This window comes from Cryptomeria japonica, chromosome 9 (assembly GCF_030272615.1).
Source record: "Cryptomeria japonica chromosome 9, Sugi_1.0, whole genome shotgun sequence".
Lineage (NCBI taxonomy): Eukaryota > Viridiplantae > Streptophyta > Pinopsida > Cupressales > Cupressaceae > Cryptomeria > Cryptomeria japonica.
Window position 1 is genome coordinate 297,157,647 of NC_081413.1, and position 12,916 is coordinate 297,170,562.

General features: G+C 37.3%; 1 protein-coding gene across 2 annotated transcripts in view; it reads right to left on the reverse strand.

Moving 5' to 3' along the window:
- Positions 1-12,916, reverse strand: part of LOC131079576 (synaptotagmin-5) — a 180,235-nt gene that overhangs the window by 156,882 nt on the left and 10,437 nt on the right. For both annotated transcript variants that reach the window (XM_058017563.1, XM_058017561.2), the window contains exon 2: positions 5,264-5,365. In XM_058017563.1, the coding sequence (XP_057873546.1) occupies positions 5,264-5,365 (102 nt within the window). The remainder of the gene's footprint in view (positions 1-5,263; positions 5,366-12,916) is intronic.

A 12,916-nucleotide genomic window follows, 5' to 3' on the forward strand; every position in this document is an offset into this window, starting at 1 on the left:
AATGCAACCATACATATACCGAACATAGGTTCCTTCAATCAACACGACTCCTCAAGAAAGTCAGTTTTTCTTTAGCAACATACCTCTTCACAAGTAGCATTTATATACTAATCAACACATTTATTTGTTAAGTATTAGTTACATCATAATGAACACGTCTTGTTCAAAGGTGGTGAGATATATGTGATATACACAATCCGTATATTAGCAAATCGATATGACCGACGCTATTACATCAACACTCCCTCTTAGCTAGGGAGCAATCCTTCTCAATTACTGAGTCACATAGTGACATCCACCATGGCTACTCCCAAAGGGTGGGTCCATCATGGCTACTCCCATGAATGAAAACAAATAAACACAAGTGCCCATCATTGAACTGTGATGCCGTCATCTCAGCATGATGTTCACCGTAGCTACTCCCAGAGGGTGAATAAACATAAGTGCTAAATCATTGAATTTCTCCCATGACATCCACCGTGGCTACTCCCAGAGGGTGGATCCACCATACCTACTCGTAGAGGGTGGAACAAGGGCTTTCATCTCAAACTTCTCTCTCACAGAGAAGAATGCATTAACAAGGGCTTGCACCTCAAACTTCTCTCATAGAGAAGGATGCATTAACAAGGACTTGCACCTCAAACTTCTCTCACAAAGAAGAATGCATTAAATACATCTCAATAAATCACTGATGTTGAGACTCCCTCTCAGCAAGGGCTTTATTCTCTACAACTCCAAGCTTGTCTCAAAAATGCACAAACTTCAACTGAACAACATTCCTCTGTACCATATCTCTGATGCAATGGTATTGGATCTCAACATGCTTTGTTTTCTCATGGAACATAGGATTGACCGAAAGCTTCACACAACTTTGGTTATCACAATGAATGGTAGTAGGCTCCAACGATTGTCCAAACAATCTTGCAAGGAGCTTCTGAAGCCACACTGCTTCACGAGTTGCCAGACATGCTGCAATGTATTCTACTTTTGCGGTGCTCAGTGCCACTGAAGATTGCTTCCTACTACACCAAGAAATCATAGCAGATCCCAAACTGAAGCAACAACCGGAGGTCATCAGGATAATTTCCAACACTTATTCAAATTTCATGCCCCCTAGTGGAAAAACATGGTCCGTTAGGACAAATGTCAGGACAGTGGGGGAAAAACGCCCCTCATCAGGGTTTTGAGTGGGGGAAAATCATGGGTCATCGAAAATTTGCTTTAAAACTTGGGGAAAAACACCCTTCATCGAGATTTTGACCCTTAGATCTCAATTTAATGGATCTCCATCAGGAATTTGATGAGTTCCACACTCAAAAACACCTAGACATGTCAAATTTCATCATTACGCATCGGGACTTAATCAAATTTATCCAAATTTGAGCAAGAAAATAGGGATTTCATTGGGATAAAGTGCAATTTTGACTTGAATCACCTCTTGATGCTCAAGCACAAAAATATCACCAACTTAGACTCATTTAAACTCAATCACGTTCAAAATCCAGACTTAGACAAAATTAGGATCACCTAGACTTTTAAAATTTTACACGCACTTGATCCTATTCAAAATTCAAAAAACCCTAATAGCAATTAGGCGTGATCATATCAAAACCTGGGACTCAGACACCTAAAAGTTCAAAATTGCCATCTACTGCCAACACCCTAAACTAACACAACACAAAAAGAAGGAAAGATGGGGTCCCCGTTTGCAATGGGGCGATGTGTGAAAATGTCAAAACAGGGCCCAAAAGAAATTTATAAAAGAGGGTGAATAGCTCAAAAGGAACATCTATTGTCATTGTCATCAAATCCTTTCTTGAGACTTGAGAGCTTGAGTACTTGTTTTTGAAAACCTTTGATGTCAAGAATTTGGAAGATGAAAAATCTCTTGGTTTCTAGTTAGGATTGGAGGGCAATGTAATAAGCACACATAATTTTGCTTTTTTCAATTAATTTTCACCAACTAAAAGTAATATGCAATGCAACATCCTATCCACTTTCTAATCACTCAGTTCCAAAGATGAGCAAGGTGAGAGCATACAGTGTTTAGGAATATACAATTAAATTGAATGCTGCAACTAAAATGGAAATACACTACACAGAATTTGGTATTGGAAGATTGCTGGGTGCTTTAGGCTTTAAATTTCTGATAGCTTTATCAACTCAGTAGAGTAATAGTATTCACGAAATATTGGCAACATATTGCAGACCTGTGTGTGCACTCGAAGACTTTAATATTCTGCAATAAGCAAGGATATAAATGACTCCTGTGATAACAACAATAAGCTTCTGGTTTAAGGTTTGATGATATATATATTCTGTTAACTCACTATTGACAGCAGTGTGTTAAATTAAAGACATTTTCAGACATGTGCAATATACAAGGTCGGATTTAATATGTTCTTTTCCCTGCTGTTTCATCCTAATTTGCAGAACAGCTAATAAATTTCAGTGGTTGTTTACTTGTTCAGTTGTTCCATTCCTGCTTAGAAAATGTTTATTATTTCATATATCTGCAACTTCAATTGGAAAACAAACTGGGAACATGAACAGAACCAAAACAATAACTCCTTGTATATCATTCTCATATGCATACCCACTGTTTGAAAAAATATCTCTGAGGGGAAGGATAAAAAAAATATAGCAAACAGGGCTACATACTACAAGGGCCTTGAAAGCTTTTGGAGAGGCGTAATAATGTCTCATTCTATAATTATTTCAAAGAGGCAAACACAGCAGCTAATCTCGTCACTAATGTAAGGATATATCCAGCCCTATTTTTCAGGTTTATCAATGTAAAAGCCAGTTCTTGACTCAATCTGGGGTCCATTCTTCAATATGATTACCCTATTGGTCATTCTTCAACCGCAAGTGGTTTGTTGTGAAGACCTTAAGGATATCTTGATAAATGCTTTTGGAGAAGCTTTTAGATTTTTTATTTAAGATTAAAAATGCATAATACTTTTTTGGTTATTATTATCTTTTCCTTGTACAGAAGCCTTATTCTACGATGGTACACTACCTTTAATAGCAATGGTAGGGATGTGTTCTGGTTTACTACATATGCCTTGTTGCATAGCTGATTTGAAATGATGTAGTGTTAGTTTTGGCAGCAAGATGTTGGGTTTTGTAATGTCCGCATTTAGGGATTTCCTTAATTTAATCCTGAAACAACAATTTTAATTTTAAATTAGATTTGTCATATATTAATAAATACAATTTTATTATACTTGAAAATATAATATAAAAAATCAAGAGTAGTTCGGCAGGCAGAACTTATCTTTCTCTTATTTGACAATGGGAATTAATGTTCCCCTTGCATGTCACTAAGGACAAGATGCAACTGCCTGTAACTTAGTAATAGTTCTGATCTGATCTGATTGACGGTGACCTTCCTGGATGCTTTGATAATGATATAAGCCAGTTAATCTGAAGTAGTATGTTGATCACTGCTTCAGATCCTTGTTAAACTAATTTCGGCCTTCAGTAATGGTTTGATAGGATGTTGACTATCGTTGTTCCTGATATATAAATCCTCCTGCTTACGAGGCGAATTCTGAACTAACTGTGATCCTCAAGGGGTCGATTGAATGCTGATTCAGATTTCTGTTATTCTACTAGAACACTCAAACGCCAATTAAAAAAAAAACATTCATTCTTATCTGCGACACAATCTAGACATTTAGTTTGAATTTCATATTAGAATGAAATCCTTGACTGCCTATGCCATCTGCTGTGAGTTCCCTTAGAATAATCCCATAACCCTTCAAAGGTCAATGCTCCCATCAATGATCCAGAACTAGAATGTATGTGTCGTAATTCCTCCATGAGGGAATGGTTTGATATCATTGATGTAAATCCATTATCATATATATCGATGTTCCCTTAATAATTGTTGCTCATTTAGTCACAACTAAATTGTATTTCTCCCTTCACTTATGCTTAATATTTATCATTAATAGTCTTGGTCATTCTTAATACATCATCAAATCATTTGGTTTCAATTGCATCAACTTCATTATAAAGATAATACAAGGAGCTTTCTCAATATCAACAATATTTAGTGAGGTTCAGTTTGGGGACATCACAGGTTTCTATTTTTTTTCCATGCAAGCTAAGTTTTCTTTAGGCCTTCTATTTGGGGTAAAGCTCATGAAATCTGCCCTTTATTTTAGAGTGATAGGTTTACTTTTTAATCCATGGCAGATATAAGAGACTTCCTATATGGCGAAACTATTTGGAACAAAAGGTTGTGGAAGATTTTTAACATTCCAAACTTGGGAACTACAACTAATGGAAGGGGTTTCGGTCTTCAAAGGGATTGGAAATATGAGAGCAAGAAGGATGAGGGCATCCATCAATTAAGACTTTTGCTAAAATAGAAATAAAAGAACTTTGCTAAATATCTATTTAAGGATATCCTAGAGTTGGTGTTGCTTGAGGGGGTCGAAATTTGCACTGAGAGGAAGGATGAAGGAAAAGAGGTGTTAAAGAGGAACTCTAAAAAAGAGGAAGAATGGGCCCTCAAATAGGAAATTCAATAATTCTTTGAGAAAAAGGAGTTGACAATGATATACCGTGAACTTACAAAGTACATTTGGTACCTACACATTGTCCACCTAAATCAAAGGTTGGAAATCTCACTTGTCTTTTCTATGTCAAAGATGTGTCTAAGGAGGATTTCAAGTTTGTAGAGAAGATAAAAGTTTTGGAGCCTAGGGTGCTTGTCAAAAGCATTCCGGCGATTCTTATGGACAAAAGTGCCTAGATTGGTAAAGACGGCATTGATCTACCTTTAAGAGTCATTCGGAGCTTTGATTTGATGCTTGGTGCTACAGTTGCATTGAGTTTCTAATGGTGACAGGTAGATGGTGGTTTGTTAGCATATATATATATATATATATATATATATATATATATATATATATATATATATATATATATATAGAGAGAGAGAGAGAGAGAGAGAGAGAGAGAGATTTATTTTTCTTGCTTTAGCAAACATGCTAGTTGGTGTTTTCTCAGAACACAATCTTGCCCTTAACTATAATAGCAATATTTTGTTTTCTCAAGTGTGAGCCCCTACAAACCCACAATTTAGTATTTATCCATCAAAAACAAGAAATGGAAAGATAAATAATTTAAAAAGATAACAACTTTTCAATATTTTTTAATTGATGCAGGTAGATCCTATATGAAAATGATTAATGAATTTGAAAATAAACATTTCTGGGTAATAATAAGGAGAAGACAAACATCTAACCTTCTCAAAATTTGTAAAAGAGACCAAGTCTAGAGCATACTCGGGGACCAATCTTCTCAAATCTTCTAAAGTCAATGTCGCCATCAACATGCTTGCCACAGCCTGTCATTGAAATTGAATCCATGGAGAATTTCATATATTAGTTCTTGTTCTTCACAAAAAAGGGGGAAAATTACAATACTTTGTTTGCAAATCTCTTTTTGATATTTGTGGTTAATAGGATGCAATTTTACTTTTGAATCATTCTGCATAATAAATTAATTACTAACAATAAGCAATTCAATTATTTCTTGATATCAAAATGAAACTATTGAAATATTATTGGAAATAAATGAAAAGAGCATGAATTGAAAAATAATCCATAAAATCTAACTAAAAACAAATTAAGAATATGTAAACAACTAGACACAATGTCAACACTTGGTATTCTTATAATTGGGCTCCAATATGAATTGCACTATTGAGTTTTTCAACTTCTTAGCAAAAAATGTAGACAATGTTTTTATTGTATTTAATTTCCAATATCTAGGAATTCATTAAATTACATTGCATTCACTTTAGCAAGTGAACAATATACCTCTTATTCCTCTATATATGCAAATAGCTAAGATATCGGGTTCTTTTGTTTTAGCCTAGGTCCTAGTACGAGTATTGTTCGGTTCTTCTTGGGTGCCTGGATTCTCTATGGGTCTTGTTGTGACAATTTCACACATCGCCCCATTGCAAATGGGGACCCCCACTTTTCACTTTTTAAAGTAGATGATTTGCCTAGTTTTAGCCTTTGCTTATGAGAGGGTGTCATGTCAAGATGTAAAAGGGTGTTAGGAATGTTAAAATGATCCTAAGTGTCAAGTTGCCTTAGAGTTTTGATTTATTTTGGCTAAGCGTTGAATTTCAATTTTGCCTTGAAATGAGAGCATAAAATGATAAAATGTTGCAAATTGGTGTGATTTTTGTACGCCACTCATAGGACGTAAAACAAGTTAAAAATGCACAAAATCCTAATGGACCCCTATTTTCCCCCACTCAAATCTAGTTAACATGTTGAAAGCCCCGATGGAAACAGAATTTCCACTGAGCGAAATGATAAAATTTGATAGTTTGGGACAGTGTGAAAATCATCACTGTTCCGATGGAAGGCGTTTTTGCCCATGAAATTAAGGCATAAAAGTCAGTTGTCCCAATGGGAGGCGTTTTTCCACTAAGTTTTGAAGGCATAAATGGACTTTGTCCCGATGGAGCATGATTTTCCACTACGTTTTGAGCAAAAAGAAGCAATTTTTATGATGAAAATAGTCTCTATCTCGATGAGGTGCGTTTTTACCTCATGGATAGTGTTTTTTGGGAAAATCCCAATGCATCTAGATTCTCCACTAAGGTTGTCCTGATGAAGGTCGTTTTTCCACTCAAGGCGAATGAAGTGTCTCGGTAACGCATGCTTTTCCACCAGGCTGGTATTTTCTAATATTTATCCCACATTCATTGTGGAGTAGAACAAAAGGAGATAAGAATGAATAAACATGCAAGGACTTGAACAAGTTTATGTGTCCCAATGGAGGTCGATTCTCCACTAGGGATAAAATTGTAATGTCCCCACTCTAGTCAGTATCAGTGACTGATGGGTTAGCCTATTATTTGGACTCTCATAGGCTAACATGTTTGGATAGAGAGTCTCAGTGGCAGTTCCACTTCTTCAGTTCAGTCTTGGATTCAGTTCTAGGCCTTTGCAGTCAGTATATGGGCTAGTTATGGGACTTACTATTTATAGTAAGTCAATCTGACAGTGGTGCTATTTTTAGTCAAGGCATCTGACATGGGGGTTATATAGTGTTGACCCCAGCTTCAGACAGCACGTTAAAAGACTAAATATTGAGGGAGATATTAATATTTTAGTGGTCAAGTTATTAAATTAACTTATATGAATATTATAAAGTCATAAAGTGACTTTATAAAAATTAAAAAGCCACTTAAATGTTATAAAGTGATTTTTAAATCACTTAAATCATAAAGTGCGCCCAAGTTGATTTATAACTATGGAAAAGCAAGTTAAATACATTTTAATGTATTTAAATTGCAATTGGGCATACTTTCTTGGAATTCGTGCCTTTTGGGATATATTAGGCAAAGCAAGTCAAAATCATGAACATTATTGACTATTTGACATTGCTTGGTTTTTGCTCTGTGGATTTTCTGAGACAAGGGTTTCAAAGGGTTTGCTATTGAACAACAATAATTCTTCATGGATCTGTGATTTTGAGGTTGTGAAAGATCAGCTGAATTATTGCATCCGAGAGGGCTTCATACTATGCTTCATCAAAGGTTTATTCATTCAGTTATTTGCAGATTTTTCAATAAGGAAAGGGCTTTCTGGTTCAGATGCCCTTATTAGCAGCAATTTTCATTCAATGAAGCAGTCGTACTCATAGTTTTAAAACTAGTGGACTCGCCACGGACTCGCGAGTCCATGGGAGCCACGAGTCGACTCGCCAAGGACTCGTGAGGCGAGTCCTGGCGAGTCCATCTGAAAGACTCGCGAGTCTTTTGCAAGGACTCGCGCAAGTCTTTTGCATGGACTCGCGAGTCTTTTAGATGGACTCGCACGACCCAGAAAAAATGTCATGCAAGCTTTAAAATTGAGTTTAACATGTGAAAAAATTTGGTCTCTCCGTCAGGATTCATTTATGGAATATAACATTTAAGTATAAGAAAGAAGAAAGATATTCCATATATACTGTCAGGATGTTTGAGAGTGGTTTCGGACCTCCAGGAGTTATAATGCAAAATCTAGTTTTTGGAGGATTCTTCAATTTTCCAGACTTAGTCAGATTTCAAGATCAGGAAGACATTCCAGACTTAGCCAAATTTCAGGGCATTTGAAGATTAGGATGACATTCCAGACTTTAAGTTATATTCCATATATACTGTCAAGATGTTTGAGAGTGGTTTCGGACCTCCAAGAGTTATAATGCAAAATCTAGTTTTTGGAGGATTCTTCAATTTTCCAAACTTAGTCAAATTTCAGGATCCTTCGGCGATGCCCCTTGACCCCAACTTGGGGGCGTTGCCCCCAAACCCCCGTCAAAAAATATAGGGGGAAATTGCGCCGATGGAAGTAGGGAAAATTTAACCTCCGAGTCTGATTAGGCTCCATATAAAAGCATAATTAGCATTGAAGAAATCTTGGTATTATACATTTTAGAGTTGAAAGTTTGAAACTATGAGTATGTGACATGTGTAATGTTTCAATTATGGCTCTTCTGTTCTCTAAATGCATTAATTTCTTTATGTTTTTTTGTAAAACTACGGTTTTTTTTTTTGCCGAGTCTTTCACGAGTCTTTCACGAGTCCAAGTCCGAGTCCAAATTTTTGGTTTGCAGAGTCCGTGGCGAGTCCGTGTTTTTCAACTATGGTCGTACTATTTCTCCTTGCTGGTCATACAACCTTTGACTGGCACGTGTGGACCTAAAGAAGGGCATTTGACTTGGAAGGCTGAAACACCTTCCCAGTTTGCATTATGGTTGCCCCATCTTCAACGCCTAGCATATTCAGGCCATTTCATCTCTTTTTTGGCTTGGAGAATTAGCATTCTAGACTTGTACGTCTTGTTTGGTCAGTTTCCGAGTTTTGGTTGGCAAACTCCATAATTCTTTATTTAAAATAAGCTAAGGACCTTTGGGTATGTTATTTGTATTAGATTTATTTGTAGCAGTTACCAAACTCTTAATATAGTTGCAGTTGATCCTTCTTATCTATTCAGTTTAATGTGCATTTCTTACCTGGCATACTTTTTTTTATTTAAAATTATTCAAAACCTTTGGAAAACAGAAAAAAAAACAAATCAGTAATAGCATCACAGGAGAGTTAGAACAAGCAGGGTTCTTACAGTAGTATCAGAGCCCTGATCCTGCCATCTTGCAGGGTTTGAAGTTCTTAAGAAAATTTTGCTTGTGCAAGAATCAAGTCCCAACTTCCGGTTTTCTCTCCAACCAAGCATCTAAACAAATTTCCCAAACTCCTATTCACCACTTCTGTCTATCCATCAGTCTGTGGGTGAAAAGTAGAACTGAATTTCAAGTTTGTCTTCGTCTCCTTCCAAAGTGTTCTCCAAAAAACATCCAACAAACTTAGTATCTCTATCAGAAACTATGCTCTTAGGTAATCCATGTAATCTCACCACCTCCTTGAAAAATAGGTCAGCAACATGCACTGCATTTGTTGTTTTCTTACAGGGTATGAAATGTGCCATTTTTTAGAATCTATCTACCACCACAAATATAGAGTCATTTCCTATATGTGTCTTCGGCAATCCGAGTATAAAATACATGCTTATTTCCTCCCAAGGTCTCTTTGGAACTATCAAAGGCTTATACAATCCAACATTCTAACTGCTACCTTTTGCAAGTTGACAAATTCTACAGCTCTGCACAAATTTCCTAATATCCTTATGAATCTGAGGCCAAAAGTAATTCTCACTAATCAATGCCATTGTCTTATCTACACCAAAGTGTCTGACTGATCCTCCACTATGCTTCTCCTTTATCAGACTCTCCCTCATAGAACTCCTAGGTATACACAACTGGACTCCTCTAAACAACATCTCATCTTGAATGAAATAATCCAACCACTTACTTCTATCCACCATAACCGGTTCCTTACAAGCTTTCCAAGGTTCTGCAAAATCCGAGTCATCCTCATACAAGTTCTTCAATTCCTCGAAACCTAATACTTCCACTCTCATATCTGTCAGCAAGTTCCTCCTTCTGCTCAATGCATCAGCAACTCTATTTGACTTTCCACTTCTATGCTTCAAAACAAAGGTATAACTTTGTAAGAACTCTACCCATCTCATATGTCTCTGATTCATCTTACTCTGACTATTCAAATATTGTAAAGCTTGATGATCGATATACAACACAAACTCCTTGGGCAACAAATAATGTCTCCACTTCTTCAATGTTTGAACTACAACATAGAATTCCTGATCATACACCGAATATATCCTCTTTGCATCATTCAACTTCTCACTGAAATAAGCTACTAGTCTTCCAACCTGACTTAACACTGCCCTAATTGCATTCCCACTTGCATCACAGTCCACTTGAAATACTTTGCTAAAATCCAGTAAAAGGTAACACAGGCTATTTTGTCACCTTCTGCTTCAACAACTCAAAACTCCTATTTGCTCCGGTTGTCCACTTGAAATCCTTTCTATCTCCTCTCATTGCTTTTGTCATAGGACTACAAACTGAACTAAAATTTCTAATAAACTTCCAGTTTAAACTAGCCAATCCATGAAATGATCTTACCTCTCCAATGCTTTCCGGTGTAGGCCATTCAACAAGTGCTATTACTTTCTTAGGGTCCAGCTTCAATCTATCCGCAGATATCACAAATCCCAAATAGACTAACTCTTCCTTCATGAAATTGCACTTCTTAATGTTTATTAACAACTTTTCTTCTATGCGTTCCTAGCCAAATGCCCATCCAATCATGAGAACTCATTTGCCCAATACATTGATTTTGGCACCTCTCGGCATTTCACACATCGTTGGGATTGGTTCACAGAATTCTCAAGCCTTTCAAAGATTCAGTGATCTTTGGAGGATGAGAAGAGTATATTGTTGTCAATAAGGGCAACGTTCAGATTTCATCAGGGGGCAAAAATTTGATATTTCTCAATGTATCCTTTGTCCCAGGTATGGAGCTCAATCTACTGTCAATTAGTCAAATTATGCATCATTCTCCACAACTGGATGTTGTCTTCAGTGCACACAAGTGCAGCATTGTTGACAAGGAGACTCACACTACAGTTGCTATTGGCCTTGAGGATCATGGTCTTTATAGACTCGTTGATTCTAGTGATTCTCAGGAGCACGCCATGGCAGCCAAGAGTACTTCCATCAGCAATCTCTGGCGTCAGTGGCATGGGCACCTGAATACTCACTATCTCTCTCAGTCAATTCGGGAAGGTCTAGTTGTTGGGTTACCTAAGATTCAAACTCAGCATCATGGAGTTTGCGGAGCTTGTCAGGCTAGAAAGCAGCATCGGACTTCGTTTTTAGATGGTGACACTTGAAGAGCATCCAAGGTCTTGCAGTTGGTTCATGCAAATATCTGTGGACCGATGAACACTCCATTAGTCACTAGGTTAAGGTATTTTCTAATGTTTGTTGATGATTTTAGCAAAAAAATGTGGGTGTATTTTGTTAAGCACAAATCAGAGGTGTTAAGCATGTTTCAAAAGTTTAAAGCCTTAGTGGAAAAAGAGTCAGGCTGTCAGATAGTCACTCTTCGATCCGAAAATGGCAAGGAATTTTGTTCTACTAATTTCTCCAACTTTTGTGCATCAAATGGCATTAAGCATCAGCTTACCACAACTTACGCCCCCCAGGAAAACGGTGTTGTTGAGCGCAGAAACCGTACAGTCACTAAAATGGCCCAATCTATGTTGGAGCATAAAAATGTTCCAAATAAATTTTGGGTGTAAGCAATCTAAACTGTTGTTTATCTTTTGAACCGGTCTCCCACACAGGCTGTTAAGCAGATGACTCCAGAGAGGAAGCCTAGTTTGGAAGAAAGCCCAAAATCAATCATCTGAAGGTTTTTGGCTCTACTACTTATGTTTGGGTTCCAAATGGCAAGCGCACGATTCCAAGAGCTAGAAATTGATGTTCACAGGCTACAGTGACAATCACAAGGCTTATCGACTAATTGATGTAGGCACTACAGTGACAATCACAAGGCTTATCAACTAATTGATGTAAACACTGATAGTCTTATATTCAGTCAAGATGTTGTATTTGATGAAGAATGTTGTATTTGATGAAGAACGAGGGCCTTTTCATCCTTCTCCTATTTTGAACCCTGAGGATCAATCTCCGAAGGCTACTGATTTGGGTGTTCGACTTCCCTTCACTCCATCTAATGGGAGGGATTCAGATGACTTAGACTCTGCAGTTGAGGAGTCTCCCAAACATGACATTGCACTACCCGACTTTCCTCAAGAAAATCAGGATCCACATCCAAATGAGTTTGCTCCAAATATCCCAGATGATGTTGTTCCTCTTGTAATTGATGTTGGTACTTCTACTCTCCGGCCTACGTGGTGGGCGAAGACCATTTGAGATCTTCATGATGATGAACTTGTTGAGGGCAAATCAGCTAGGAATAAGAGCAAGCAACATAACATAGTTAATGTTGCTCTTATGGACAACATTCACAGTATTTATGAGCCTCAAACATATTCAAAGGCTAGAGGTTTACCTAAGTGGGAACAAGCTATGGCAACTGAGCATCGTATAGTCTTCTAAAGAACAACACTTGGGTCTTGTCTGATCTTCCACCAAGGAAGAAGCCCATTGGCTACAAATGGGTGTATAAAGTCAAGCATAAGGCTGCTAGAACCCTTGATAAGTACAAGGCTCGGTTAGTAGAAAAAAGGGTTTTCATAGAAGGAGGGCATCGACTATGAGGAGACATTTGCTCCCACAGCCAAGATGAGCACCATTCAGCTTGTCCTCGCTATTTCAGCCCAATTCGGATAGAAAGTCCATCAAATGGATGTCAAGAGTGCTTTCCTCAATGGTGATTTGCAAGAAGTCTATATGATGCAGCCTCCAAGTTTCAAAATTGCTGGTAAGGAACACCGTGTAT